The sequence below is a fragment of the Aptenodytes patagonicus genome, chromosome Z (assembly GCF_965638725.1).
Source record: "Aptenodytes patagonicus chromosome Z, bAptPat1.pri.cur, whole genome shotgun sequence".
Taxonomy (NCBI): domain Eukaryota; kingdom Metazoa; phylum Chordata; class Aves; order Sphenisciformes; family Spheniscidae; genus Aptenodytes; species Aptenodytes patagonicus.
This window is the reverse complement of record NC_134982.1, coordinates 57,218,263-57,233,433: the sequence shown is the minus strand read 5'-3', so window position 1 is coordinate 57,233,433 and position 15,171 is coordinate 57,218,263. Positions and strand designations below refer to the sequence as shown.

Sequence of the window (15,171 nt, the reverse complement as noted above, 5' to 3'; positions counted from 1 at the left end):
AGCATTATACCCATGGGAGGGGGTAATGGTAGCGTGTCCTGGCAGCTCAATGCCACATAGGAAGCAGCTGCACCTGAGTAGCCCTGGGTGTTCAAGCTGGCTTGGCTAAAGTCACACATGGCATCTCTTCATTCACTTAAAATCCCTGCACTGTGGTGACAACCCACAAGGCTCAGTTCTGACAAACCAGTGGATAAGGAAGAGAGGTCTGTCTTTGCCCTTCTTCACCAAAGTCCTCGGTCCTGCTTCCCGACGAGTGATGCAACCACATTTGGACCTACAACAGCACGCTTGATGTCCTCAATTAGGCCCAAGTCCTCCCCTGACTTCCAAGAAACAGGAGCAGGTCCTCTTGTCCTTCAACCCGTATTCACAGAAACAGCCAGCAATGACCAGCACTTCATTACAGAGGGACCAGAGAAACTTACCGTAACAAGACTGACTTTAGGGGACCAAAACTGTCCAGCTTGTGAAGGTGCATGAGTGTAGGACTGTGACTGGAGGCACGTCTCCAAAAGGTGTGAACTGGCCACAAACCCCACACTCTGAGCAGAGGGGTTTAGTCATGCAGTTATTTTAGAACACCAGGACTCAGCAGAGTCCAGATCTGGTACAAGGTGTCCAGTGTCAGAGGAGACATCATTTCAGTTAATGAAAAATTGCTCTCCAATTAACACCAACAATTTTTAGTGAAGATGACCATTAAGCCCCTCCCAGAATACTTGTGCTTGAGCCCTCTGTGGTGCTATGTATTGACTTACCAAGCAGTTGCTCTTCCATGTTTAATTAGCAGGTGCGAAATTAGTGGTGTTGCATGGAGAAAGAGTTGTCCTAGTTACACCTCTGCTTGCCTGCACATAGCCGGCGTCAGGGAACTCAGGGTGAATTTCACACTGCCATCTAGCGATTAACGTCAACTTTCCCTGCTGCGCAGCAGCAGAAAAATGATACAGCAAAGAATTTAATTCCCCAAGGCTGAAATCTCAGGAAGGCTTATATCCCATGGCTTCTTGAGGAACAGTGATGGGCGACACATGTAATGGTGCACAGAGTCCAAGCCCCAAGGAGCTTACACAGGACAGCTGATGTAGACATCTAGACACCCTGAGGTGGGGTTCCTAGCTAAAGTTGATGAAGCTTCTATTAGCTCTTCATGCCAAGTACTTACAGAAACCTAAATAAGTGCACGCACTCTCCATTTTGGCGGTCTTGTCCTGAATGTTCACATGCAGACACTTGTGTGCCTCTTTGCATGCTATGATGCTTTTTTTCTTCTTTTTTTTCCTTTTCTGCAATTTCAGGGCCCACCCTAGCAGCAGAAGGTAAGGTATTCTTTTCAGAGCAGGCACGGGGAGGCCCAGAACTTGCAAACATGTTCCTGTCTCAACAGTGTCAACAGCATCACTTCTGGTCCAGGAATAGGCTCCTAATTTTCAAAAAGTCTTGTGTCCGAAGGGTTTATGTTCTTAAGCCAAGTGATGCATTAAGATAAAAGGATGCTAAGAGCAGAGAAGGCATGAATAGAGAAAATGACAATGTCACTTTTACACTGTGACTTCTGCTAGGTACAGATCATCCCTATTCGAACACTTAAGCATTAGATAACATACTGTGGAGAAAAACAAATGATTGTCTACTTCAGAGATTTCTATTCTCTGCTTCAGATTTCATCCACTGTTTGGCTGTATTGAGTAGGCACCCATACAGAGTGTACTCATGTAAATGTACACAGAGTACTTTAAAATGGTAATGTTATTCATTACCAGAATTATACAGACCAGTCCAGACTGCCAGGGATTCTGGAAAGGACCTCTTATAGGACAAAAATAATGTAGTTTTTACATTCAAATGCAATTTTTTTACCCTTTGCTCTTAGAATATATTGTACCAAAAGTCTGACAGTATAGCCTTAAAGGGGAAGAAAATGTTTCCAACTTGAGATATTTAATAGACATGGTTATTTACAAGAAAAACTAAATATTGAAGGATATTTGACACCTGTGGACTAGAAATAAAATGCCATACTGCCACATTAACAGGCTTGCCAAAACTCAGCCTTACCCAAGTGTGCCAAATCAATCTGCCTTAAGCAGAAGATACACTAGGGAAACCTGCTGCCAACCCAAAAGCCACAGGTAATCACCAACTAAAACTAGACTTGGAATAGAAAGTGCAAAGCACACACCTTATCCCACAAAGTCAGTAATGTGCAGAAGGCACTGATGTTCAGAAAAGGGCATGGCTGAGGAGCATTTTTCATATTATTGCATCCACCATGCTGTATCTGGGACAACACCCGAGACATGTGACTCAAGGAGTTAATAAAGATATTCTCTCTCTGTTTGCATGCACAGGGCAAGAAAAGTACAGGCTGGTGTCTCCCCTGCCTTTTTTGAACTTGCACATAGGCAAGTCCACCAGCATTTGCAAAGCCTTTGTGTGGGCCCGTAAGGGATGACTCCACACCACCACTTAATGTTGTTCCCTTACCCCTTTGTTCTAAAAGCCACAGGAGCATTTTGTGGTCTTGTAGGGGCCCATGTCTCCATAAGCCCCTTGTCACCGCTGCACTGCATGAATTGCCTGCTAGCACCTGGACAGAAGTGTTTCATGTGGCAGGAGCGATTAGAAACCTCACTGCCTCCCTGCTGGAGGATACTGCTCCCACAGAAGGTCCAGCTGAACCACACGCTCCTCATCTGCCTCAGCACAGCCAGACAGCAACTGATGGAAGCATTTTGTGCTAGCTGAGGTGGATTTGTACTGAACAGATTAGGAAGGACTTGTGCACTGTTTTGTCAGCCGAGCTGCAGAGACAATAAGGTGGAAGTCAGTAACGGCTTAGAAGGACAGACACAGCTAAACCAAGGCAAGAACATCAGTCTCTGATGAAAGCATGCATAGGAAATAATTTCACATGCTTTAATAATTCTCTGTACTCCACTGAATGTTCCAATTACGCTGATTTACAAGGGGCAGTTGTACCAATACAGTTTTCCATTTAGGCACAGCTCTTCAGTAGTAAAATTGTACACAAGAGTCACATCACTACACACAATCAGTAACAGCTGTAAGTTTTCTTGCACAGATGAGCCCTTAGGACAAATCAGTTTGGTATTTCCCCTGATCATAGGTACTCAGTACCAATGCCTACAGGGTGAAGTCATCTAACACTTCCGACTGTAAGACCCTTCTCTCTATAGCTCATACATTTTGTCAAGCTCCCACTTCCATGAGAAAGATTCTGTCTCAGACACATTTTTAAAATTAAAGGCTTGGTACCTGCAGTTGCAGCCTGGCTGGGTAGCCTGTCATTTTCCCAGCTCTGACAGCTCAGTATTTCTGAGTATGGCTGACTACCACAGAACTGAGGTGCCTTTTGAAGAGAATTTTAGAGCTTCCTTGCAATCTGACAGTAAATAGAAACATTTTAAAGAAAAAAATGAACATTTCTGTTAAAACATGACTTTTTTTTTTTTTAAACTGGACTCTAGTCTCCAGCATGGTCTTTTCTTAGGATTTGCACGATTTGTTTGGTCACACGTTTGTTTTACATGAGATATTTTTCTGTTAGAGTACATATCTGGTTATTCCTTCATTGGTAAACTTAGCTCAGAAGTGGCATTATCTGTGCAAGTATCACTATGCTTGTATAACCAGTGTATAACCCTATTAACCTTGCCAGTAGATGACTCTCTGATTACTCCTAGACATCATTTTCAAGCATGGAGAGGCCAGAAGTTGACCACGCTGTAAGAAAAAAGTCTAAGAGTCTGGTCAGAGGATCCCACTGTTCTTGACACAGAAACACAACAGGGCTAAATCTAAGATCTTTCCTGAGACCACAAGTGACTAAGAGGTCACATCCCAAAATACACTGTCCCAGGGGACACTGTTCGTCATCTTACCTTGGGATGAGTTATTTTCTCTGAAATTCATGCCAGTGTCTATAAAGAATACTCTGCCTTATTCCAAGTGCCCTCTGAATTTTGTTTATTAAAGATATGGGAACTTAGTAACACCATATGCAGAGGCAAAATTCTGTTCCCTCTTCATTGATGACGTTTATTTTAAGGACTGCATTTGTCTGTTGTATCTTTCCGAGCTTTCTTGACTGGTAATGGCAAATATATTACTTTGTCCTGAAAACCTTGAACATCCTGTCTAATCAGTACTCCATATTTAGTGTAGTCTCAATTAGGAACAACTCATGGGGGTAGAAACATACACTTTCTGTTCTATGCTGGAGCTTCAACTGTGGCAAAAAAAGGTGGCAAAGGCGGCGAAAAAAAAAGGTGGGGAAAAAAAAAAAGGGCAAAAAAAAGGTGGGGAAAAAAAGGGGGGCAAAAAAAATAGCAGCAGCCAGAAAAAAAAAAAAAGTGGCAAAAAAAAAAAGAGCAGGTAACAAATCTCCAAAAGTTTGAAGTTCATGTCCATTTTAAATGTTCATGTGTCAATATAAAAGTGTTTTCTCTACTGCTGTGAAAGCAGCAAAAACATTAAAAAAAATTACACAGCTTTCATATATTAATTCTACTCCCCGTGAGTTGTTTTAAAGAATGCACTGAATTAACGTATTTCAAGTGTTTAAAATAAATCTCCACTATGGTTTAATTACAGCAGTAGCTTTTAATGTTTAGTATCAGAAAGAGTGTTCACATTATGGAATAAACATTAGTATTTATTTCTTCCCCTTATGATAATTTCCAAGAAAATATTTCATATCAGACAAGCACTCTATGCTAAGAACACAGTTTACAATAGCCATTTATTGAAAACAGGACAGATGCAGCAGTTTTCTTGTACAGGTATACACATCCTTTGCAGTTCTGTATTGCAGGTGCCTTCTATCTTTCACAAAGGGGAGGAAAAATACTTCTTGGCTGAATATATGCATGGAAAAGATATGAAAAGCCTACAGGAGCAACAAGGTTAAGACATTTAATGCAAATAGGTCCCAAATAAAATGATTCCTTCCCTTCCAGTTCAGTGAAGATATGTAACATAACCGGTTAGTTATAATCTCTTCTGACCTATGACTTCAGTTTGGTCTGATTACAAAGGACGAAGAAAAAAAGAATTTAGATTTTCAGCTGCCTGAACAGAATTCCAGGAAAAAACTAAGTAGATCTTCTAGGTTCCTCAAAGCATTTTTCCTGACTGTGCAGATAAGAATTCAAGGCTCCACTGAATACATCAAGTGTATTGAAAGTTTCTGGGATGAGACTACTCCAGTGCAAGACATCTCAATGCAATAGAATCCAATATCCCTAAAAGGGGATATTTTATTTTTATCTCTATTAGCATCTAAGAAGAACAGACTGTGCACATCTAAAGACCAAAAGAAACACACTAAAAAATTTAGAATCATAGAATAGTTTGGGTTGGAAGGGACCTTTATAGGTGATCTAGTCCAATCCCCTGCAATGAGCATCTTCAAGTAGATCAGGTTGCTCAGAGCCCCGTCCAACCTGACCTTGAATGTTTCCAGGGATGAGGCATCCACAGCCTCTCTGGGCAACCCATTCCAGTGCTTCACATTTCAGAAAAATGCTTTAAGTTACCTGTTTTTATTACAAAATGACACTTGGTGTTAGTTACATACAATGGCATGTGCTGTCAGTGTTGCATAGCTGCTCCCACATAAGGCAACAACTGCAGTGCCTGCTTGCGCTGACCAGGAGTAGGTTACTTTATATCCACTACAGCTAAGTTACCTGCAGTCATTACTGCAGCACCTGAGGTGACTGTTAGGAACCATGAGTGGATAAACCAGGGCATGAGAAATTCGTTTAGTGCCTTATAAATAGTAGGTATAGCTTTATGTATTTATTATTAGGAAATAAACCCTTTATTTGGTATATTTCAATAATTAAGCATTTCTTGACTGCAACTAGAGCTATCACCAGTAGCAGCAGCGACCCAAGACTATACAGCACTCTGCACTCCTCTTTCATTGCAATACCTCTTCACCAGGGGAATACTACACTGGATTTTAAACTAGTGGATGACCCTACTTAGTACTGCTTTAGAACAGCTTGAGAGCTTAACACTGTTTTCTTCCATGTTCAGTTACTGCTGCTTGTCTGTCATTGTGCTCTGTTCTGTGCCTGAGCTATGCTTGTTCTTAAGGGACCTTCCAATGTATCTCCAGTATTCCTTTCGGATGGTGTCTTTTTCTTTAGCCAGAATTTCACACAACTATGAAAGAAAATTGAGAGTTGGAGTGTTATACCAAAAGCTTATGGAATCCTTAATTATCTTTATAAAATGCATACAATTTATGGTTCAGCCAGTATTAGAAACACCTTTCTTAGCAACAACATTTGTTTTAATCACCAGATTTGTAGCTGTCCAATGACCTCAGACTGATGTCAATTCCATAGAATCATAGGATCATTAAGGTTGGAAGAGACCTCTAAGATCGAGTCCAACCATCAACCCAACACCACCACGCCCACTAAACCATGTCCCTAAGTGCCTCATCTACACATCTTTTAAATACCTCCAGGGATGGGGACTCAACCACTTCCCTGGGCAGCCTGTTCCAATGTTTAACCACTCTTTCAGTACAGAAATTTTTCCTCACATCCCATCTAAACCTCCCCTGGCGCAACTTGAGGCCATTTCCTCTTGTCCTATCGCTAGTTACTTGGGAGAAGAGACCGACACCCACCTCGCTACAACCTCCTTTCAGGTAGTTGTAGAGAGCGATGAGGTCTCCCCTCAGCCTCCTTTTCTCCAGGCTAAACAACCCCAGTTCCCTCAATTCCAATTGGTAGTCAACCAATCTGACACTGAGCAAAAATCTCTGCAGTCCTATTTCAGTTGCAACTGCTTCCCCATGACTCCTTTCTGTGCCTACCACTTGTCATCTACCCCAGCCTATTCAGCCTGTAGTATACTACAGTATACTTGTGACCTCCTGACAGGCTTGACTGTCTTTTAGTGATCCTGTTGTCTGTAAACCACTTCATTCAAAACAGTGGGGGAACATCCTGCTCTTGAATCTTCAGTACTCCCGATGGACTAACAGGGGATATTTTGTTTATGGTTTTTCTCTTAGCAGACTGTCCCAAAAGGATTCTCCATGCAAGTCAGTAACTTTCTCTCACAACATGTTAGAGTTGGTGCTATACAGATACATCTACATGTTCTGATTTTTGTTTTATTTTGATCTGGGTGAGCAGTGAGGCACAGCAGAAGTCAACCCTACTCACAGGACATGCTGTGTAAAATTTATACGGTCTGAACACTGTCTACAAATGTTCTGGTCAATTCCCTTTTATTATGCAGATGACATTGCCTTAGTTAGTGAACCAGAGTTGAGAAACAGGAGCTTCGATGCCTAAATAGATGAAGAAATCAAACTCAGTGAAATAGTATAAAGGGACATGAATCTGAGAGGTACAACTGCACTTATTTACACTCTGGTCCTGCAACACAACGAAGAAAAAATGTTGAAAAAGACTGATGTTGGAACACAGACAGTCCAAGCAAGAACTGCATCTCTAATTACACCAAGTTCCAGTCTGGCCACAGTGAATGAAAAGCGTTCTTGTAAAAAGTACACTGCAAACCACAGCAAGGAGTTGCCCGAATATGAAGCACAAGGAGATGCACAACATTGCTAGAAGTCATTTATTTTCTGTAGGAAATGGTGCTCGACATTCCTTACTGAAGTCCCCAGTGCCTGCTGGCCTCTAAGCTAATTCTGCCAGCTTTCTTAGAAAGAGCTAAGAAGTGCAAAGGGAGCTTGAGATTCTGTCTAGATACAGATACTCTGAGAACAAGATTCACTAACTCACAGAGAACAAAGTGAGTTCATGCTACAAAGTTAGCATTGGAAACTCCTCGATTGTGCAAACGTGTCCTTTCTTCCGCAGGCAATATCAGAAACATTCCTTTACTACCAGGTGAAGAAAACGTACAGTGATTTTGTAACTGGCAAGTTATTATTTATGGACAAATTCATGAGACCCTTGCGATTATCTGGCTTTCACATTCAGCTCTTCATAGAGCTCCTGTCATTAGCAAGTAACCTGTTCTATTTATGAAAATCAATCCCATTTTGTCGGGATATAAAAAAGAGAGCAATAGATGGCACCCCTGAGAAGTAAAACCAAGCTCTCAAAACGTACCTCCAATGCCTTGTTTAGTGTTTCTTCCTTGTTATCACACTGGTTTTCAAGCATATCTTCATATATGTCCACAAGAAAGGCAATCAGATAGGGTGAACTGTGGCTGGGCTGTAAATTCAACAGTTGCTCTAACAGATTTGGATATTTAGAAAGACCACGATCCTGTAGAATCCTAGAACAGAGGTTAATAGGCTTGAAACATAACACTGGGAAATCTGGTGTTAAGAATTACATTTTTGTTATGACTCCTTTATTTGGAGATCACTTTTGAAATAAGGGTGCAAATACAAGTAAGTAGAAAGTAAGCAGCATGCAGCAATAATCAGCTTAATGTTGTAGTAAGCTAGTATAGTTATGCTCAACTGAACAGAAATTAGACTGCAAGCGTGCTCATTACTTCCTACTCTATGCTCTTGAACGCAGTAACATTACAGGTCAAGTTTTTAAAAGCATGAGAAGTACTTGCAATCCTCCCACAAGAACTACAGGGCCAGAAACTTAGTGGAAAGTTACAGAGAAATTAGGTTAATGTATTAACCCCTTGTGGAGGTTTTTGCCTGCCCACCTAAGCACACAACACTAGAATGAACAGCAGCAAGCTCTTTCGGGTTAAGAGCTAGGCATAAAACACCTTCTACAGATATTCTCGTTGCCCCACAGAGAAGGATACCTCACCCTTTTAAATAGTTCCAAGCACTCTCATTATGTGGCACTGCTGTGATCATCTCAAGAGTGTATCTGTGAGAAAAAGATAAAAGGTCATGAATGCAACCACTAACAATGCAGTTAGAAATTACCTGAATGTGCTTAGACACTCCCAAATACATCCCTCTAGTCTATATTTCAGTCTTTTTGCAGAAAAAAAGCAGGGTCATAGATCAAAAATGTCTTGCAATGTAATCACCACTAGTCTCAGAGAAGCAGACATTGTGAGAACTGTTTAAAATTCTGAAATGTTCAATTTGCTACATTTTACACAACAATGAAACAGTTCTCAAAATTACGAGCAATAACACTAAGAAACAACATGACATACTCTCCTGGTATGCTAAAGGAGTAACTTGTGTCTTGATGCTCAGAAATGGCAAGGGGCTGAAAAGGGCTGGAGCAATTGAAGCCCAGGGTGAGCTACGTTAATATGACTGCATGTGGTATGTTCTGTACCTATGTGCAGAACTTTCTTCATGAGGCTGTACTTGAGCAAACCAACAGAAAGGCAGAGCTTGAGCTTTCAACTCACACAGCCTTCTGCAGCAGTTCTTTTAAAGCAGCAGTTAGGCAACCCCTCTAAAAGCAAAGCAACAAGAGGCACCTGACAGAGTCGCAAAGCCACATTCGTCTTCACAAAACAGACTTTACCTTCTGCCCTTCCCCCGCATAACCAGGCATTCAGCTGATTTTCAGAGACAGCAGATACTGATAAAAAGTTCTATAAGCAGTACTGAAAAAAAAAACCCCAACCCTACACCTTTTTTAACCTTCTGCAGTCACTATGACAAAGAGTGAGTTTATCAAGCAACAAGCAGCCCAACTACAGTTCTATAATGACATCTTGGAAGTCTTAACCTTAGACAGTCTGATTCTTAAGATGGTATCCAATTATCTTGAACATAGCACCACGTATAAACAGATCAAGGGAGGATGTCAGATCTAACCTCTGGAGAGGAAAAGCTGGAAATATCCAAGCCTAAGACACGGAAATGGTTCAGATTTATTAATCTGCAGGAAAGTTATAAACTGGAAGAGAAGTACAACTTACAGCAGTTTGCAAAGACAACCATGAAAGATGGTGGGGGCTGGGATCCTCTATGCACAATGTACCAATGGACCTATTCAGAGACTCAGTCTTTCTTCTGAAGAATAACTCCAAAAAGTTGCAGTACCTTCTTTTCATTGCTTCTTCACTTTAGACAAACATCTTCTCATAACCATCAACCCTGATCAGCAATCTGAGATGTTAAAACCATACAAGGAAGCTTCCCTTACCACCATCAGTAGCAAAATAAATGGCTAGAAGCCCAGTTTGTCTGCAGTTAAACATACCTCTTCAAAACAGTTTCCAAAGCTCATTTTCCTCAAAACTAGCCAACTCACATAGGCAGTTGTCTTTGTGCTGACCACATACCCCTGAAAGCTCCCTTCTTTTTCCAGCTGCATCAAATTCCTCACACAAGGCAATTCCTCTTCCTACAATCCATGTCCACATTATCTTTAAATCATTGTGGCTACTGTACTACTAAACCAGCATTTTAGTACAACACTGAGAGTGCCTCTCCTTCCAAGCTTTCTAGGGGTAGGATGTAAGATACTAATGAACAGCACAACTTACGTGGTTCCAGTGTCACAGATTTTCTGCAGGTTGGTCCACTATAGCTAGTTGACTATAAAAAGCCAAAAGATTTGTTTGCACAATAAATAGCAGGGTGGGAAGACAGATTCATGAGAACAGCTTGCCCAGGGTAAGCATAGCTTGCTTCAGTATTACTCGACAAGTCAGTGGTACTGAACACATCTATGTACTAACACTTGATCTGCTATCCATGAGAGTGAGCCCAAAAACTGCATTAAAAACAGGAAAGACAAGCCCACAGGCACTGTCAAAGTATTCCTTTGCTGTCATGTAATGGAGAATACTTAATGTGAGCATGAACAGCATTACTAACTGGACTTCTCTGTCTAGGACTGCTGGATCATCATAGCCGGTGGTGTTGAAAATTACGAAGTGTCGTTGGTTCCAAACAGAGTTGTTTCTCACATCTTCCCTCAAAAGCTGATCTACGTATTCCAGTTCATTGTCCCATAATTTGAACTCCTATGGAAAGGGAAGGAAGAGAGAATATCACAATCAAAAGTTTTTATTTTTTATTTTTTGAAATATATTCTCCTTGCTCCTATGAATCTCCTAGTTCTCTGCACATTAGATACAGAGACTTTTTTAAAGAAATCAACAAAGTTCAAAGAAAAATAAGGAAGGGTGCACTAGGAACATGCTACACTATTCAATTGCACACAATGTTATTAGCTCATCATTAAATTCACGTACATAACAATAAGCAACCAACAATAGACCTTTTTGAACTCGCTTCCTAAACGGCAAGTTTATAGCTAACCTCTACCACACATTAAAATGCAATTGTTTTTCCTGCTTCAGCCTTAAGAAACAAAGTGCCAAATGCAATTCAGATTGTATTTAAGAAGCAAAACTCCACAACCTGAGCAGGTTATTTAGTGACTCAAGAGTTCTGTGGATACAATACCTGAATAACCCATTGTCTGTGTTGCCACGCATGGTAATTTTTGGCATCTTGGTTAAGAATGTCAGCTATGAACTCAAGCTCTTGGGATGGATCCTGCAGCCACTCCACCAACACCCGTCTGTGATGCCTAATGAAAAGAGGAGGAAAATATTTTTAGAATAGTCTAAAAATTTTTTGTGAACGTGTGGTCTGTATTAAAACAGCATATAGCAACTGTACTACTTAGGAAAAAACCACTAGTTAAATACTTCAAATTAAATATACCAAAACATTTCACTTGGCTCTGAGAAATATATGATGCATACCTATACTATAACAAATTCTAACTACACATACACATTGGCCAATCACTTCCTTTTAGACGTTATGTTTAGTTGAAGTAACATGTTCCCACCTTTAACACTCATGGCCAAAGTCTTCAGCAGAATAAGATTTTCCTAGTACTACATAATTTCTCTAGCAATAACAACGCTGCTGTTTTGCCTATTCCCGTTCACTTGGGAAAAACCCCACAACAGGTAAGCAAACTCCAAGAGCCAACAGAAGAAAAAACCCCTCATTTCTATTTGTTTTTCTGTTTGCCTTTTTATCAGTCATTTTTTTTGATCTGTCAGACTTACTTTGACAGTTTAAAAACTGAAATTAAAAGAAAACAAGACCTTTTCAGCACCTCATAATCATGTGTTTAGAACAAACTGCTGAAGAGGACTTTGGCAGTGATACTGATGCCACTCCATTTAAATCCTCCACTACTGCCACTGCAGTAGATGCAGGAAGCAGCTTTTAGGATCAATGATCACAACTTATTCTAGACAATTCACAAAACAAAAATTATCTGCAAAAAAATGCATTAAGAATTGAAAGAAAACATGATTTTACCACACTTGGTAGTTCTTTGGCTGATCTTCAATGATGGCTGTAATATACTTAAGCTCCTCATGGAGATCCTTTCCCAAAGACTGCAGGAGGACTCTCCGGAAATGCCTGTATAAAAGTCAAGCATTCGAACACTGCAACAGAGCTTTCCTAAAATTCACAGAGGAGAACATAGAAGAACCTTTGTTCACAGTTCTTCTAATAGATACTGAGTTAAAAAGAGTGCAAAAAACTAAACCACATATCCAGTTCTGTTAAAGGCCATTCAATTATCGAACAGTGGAGAACTGGAATACAACAGGTTACAAGAGTATGTCATCTAAGATCACAACAGTCCTGTTTCAGGTTAACCTCTGTCTACCAACACTAATCTTTTCATCACAGAAACTATGACTTATGCGCTTAAAACAATGTAAACTTTCTGATGTTATGCACATTAGTGGAATACAGATATACAAGAGGCACTTGTTAGCATTCACAAGTTAAAAGGCCCTACTCTGAATATCAGAAATTCACTGTTTATTCATTACCTAACTGAACATTAACCTGACAGATCTTCTAAAATGCACTATTTAGTAAGTATACAATTATTTAGCAGGAAATAGCAGCTATCATGCTTTTACGCCTCTTCTTGAAGTCAACTGAGGGCATCTTCAGCATTTTACCAAGGCCACGTTATCAGGTAAGTGATCTAATTTTAAACAGCAAAGTTCTTTTTGTGGTTAATCCTGACCTTGATTGGTAACATCCTCAAAGCCAAAGGAATGAAAACCACCAAATCAAAATGAGACATAGAAAATACTGAACAAAGGCTTTCTTCAGAAGCTCACTGAATTCTTCACTACTCCTCTGTGTAAACTCAACTAGTCATGCCCTGATTAGACTAACAAAATTATTAGAGACATAAGAGGTCGGCAATCAAATGACGACAGAAATAATCCCAAGATTATCACTTACCATACTGTGTAGTTTGCAGCATTTAACTCAATGGCATCTGCTGTTAGCTTGAAAGCTCTTTCGCTTCTCTCATCCCGCTGCAGAACAGCCCGGAAGTAATCATAGACATCTCGAACTAAATAGATAACAGCATCTTATCCAAGGCTATGAGACAATGGCCCTATTAGTGGGTAAGGTTAATAACCCTTTGAAGTTACTTCCTATTTTGTGTACTTTAAGTATACCTCTTTAAAATGATAGCTACATATTGCTCTGACAGCACTGCTGATTGAAACCTCTAAATGATATTAGTATACCAAAAAGCTGCAAAAATATCTTAAAAATACACCATCTGAATAGTATCCAAAACAATCAGAAAAGTTCCCTGCTGCTTACTCACACTGTTTCCCCAGATGCAGTAGCTTCATACATTTCTCTTCCACTTGCAGGCTAGAAATGCCCCATTACGTGAACCAGGGTGTCTGTTGTACTACCTCTTAAGCCATATGATTTTAAAATAAAACCTTGGCTATTAACATCTCAGGTGAAGATTCAACTTCAGACATGCTTAGTGAAAACATCACACACAACCACCGTAACATGATAAATGTTAATTTCTTCACAGTACTACTATAGAAAATACGTTCTCCAAAATGTGAAGTCTTGCTTTAACAACACAAAGGACAGATACAAATTTAACCACCTTAAGTTTTCAGTGCAGAACATATTTAAAACTTACATTTTTCACTGTAGATGATCTGAACAACTGGATTTGGCCCATCATTTTGAGGGACGGGTTCAATATCTGCCCATTCCTTCCTGTCCCTGTAAATACAGGTTTTTGTCTTTTCAGTGCTTCTAAACAGCACAAAATGCTTCTCAAACCACTACACGCACAAATCTATGTCCAGCAACACATCCTTGTTCCTGACAGTCACTATTACTGTCACTATATTATTGTCCGTAACATAGACCAGCATATAAACAAGTAAAGGAGGAGCTGACATCTGTGAGAAAATCCGGTTGCAAGACGACTTGGGAGAGGAAAGCAATCGGTCACCTCGCCCTCCGACAGTCACAGCCGCAACGCTGTGACTTGGGTTTGAGCGCCATGCGACACCCGCGGCTTTCAGCCTAAGCAGGCAGCCGCGTTTTTCACCCCGAGGCTTCCTGCTCCAGCTGGCGACACTGTCGCCTTGAGACGGGAGCGGCTGGAAGCACCTCGCTGACACCCCACCTCCCCGGCCCTGGCGACTCCCGCCGTCCCGCCCGGCCTCTCTTCCTCCACCCGCCCCGCGCCCTGAGGCCTGCCCGCGCGGGCCGCTATCTGTGCGGCACGTAGCCACCGCCACCCCCCCCCCCCCCCCCCTCCTCCTCCTCCTCCTCCTCCTCCTCTTCATCTTCCTCCTCCTCCTTCTCCCCCGCCCGCCCCAGCAGCAAGGGCGGCTGCCACGGCCCGCTGCCGCCCTCCGGCCCCCGCTCCGCCATCCCGCACCTCCCACCCCCGAGAGCCGCTTCCGAGGGCGGGCGCGCAACACGCCCCCACGTGACGTGCCGTAACGTGCCGCTCTGCGCCGCCACTGCCCTCGCGCCCGTGGCGGAGGGAGCGGCGTCCCGGCCGTCGGGGGCTGCGCCGCCGCGGCCGTACCTGTAGAGCACGTAGCCGCCGTCCTCCCCCTCCTCTTCCAGCAGCTGCCCGAAGCCGCCCTCCGGCTCGCCGCCGCCCTCCCCCTCCGGCTGCAGCTCCGCCGCCGCCGTCCCCTCCGTCGCCATCGCGCCGCTGCTGCTTCCGGGGCCTGGCGGAACCGTAGAGGCCGGCGCGGCGGCGGGGGCAGAGCGGCCGCGTGGCTCCCTACCGCCTCCCCTGGCGCGGAGGGCTGGGGGTGTGCGGCCGGGGCTGAGCGAGGCCCTTCCCGCCGCTGGGGCCTGGCGGGAACGCGCCGGCCGGTGGCGCTGGGCCG

General features: G+C 42.4%; 1 protein-coding gene across 1 annotated transcript; it reads right to left on the bottom strand.

Annotated features, from left to right (window-relative positions):
* Positions 1-4,609: 4,609 nt before the first annotated feature.
* On the bottom strand, positions 4,610-14,998 carry FNTA (farnesyltransferase, CAAX box, subunit alpha). Its single transcript, XM_076362036.1, has 9 exons — positions 14,859-14,998; positions 13,950-14,035; positions 13,232-13,346; positions 12,278-12,382; positions 11,399-11,525; positions 10,805-10,953; positions 8,817-8,879; positions 8,142-8,313; positions 4,610-6,201 (listed from the first exon to the last, which is right to left on the bottom strand). The coding sequence occupies exons 1-9, from the start codon at positions 14,981-14,983 to the stop codon at positions 6,073-6,075; spliced, it is 1,071 nt and encodes a 356-aa protein (XP_076218151.1). The 5' UTR covers positions 14,984-14,998; the 3' UTR covers positions 4,610-6,072.
* Positions 14,999-15,171: the final 173 nt, after the last annotated feature.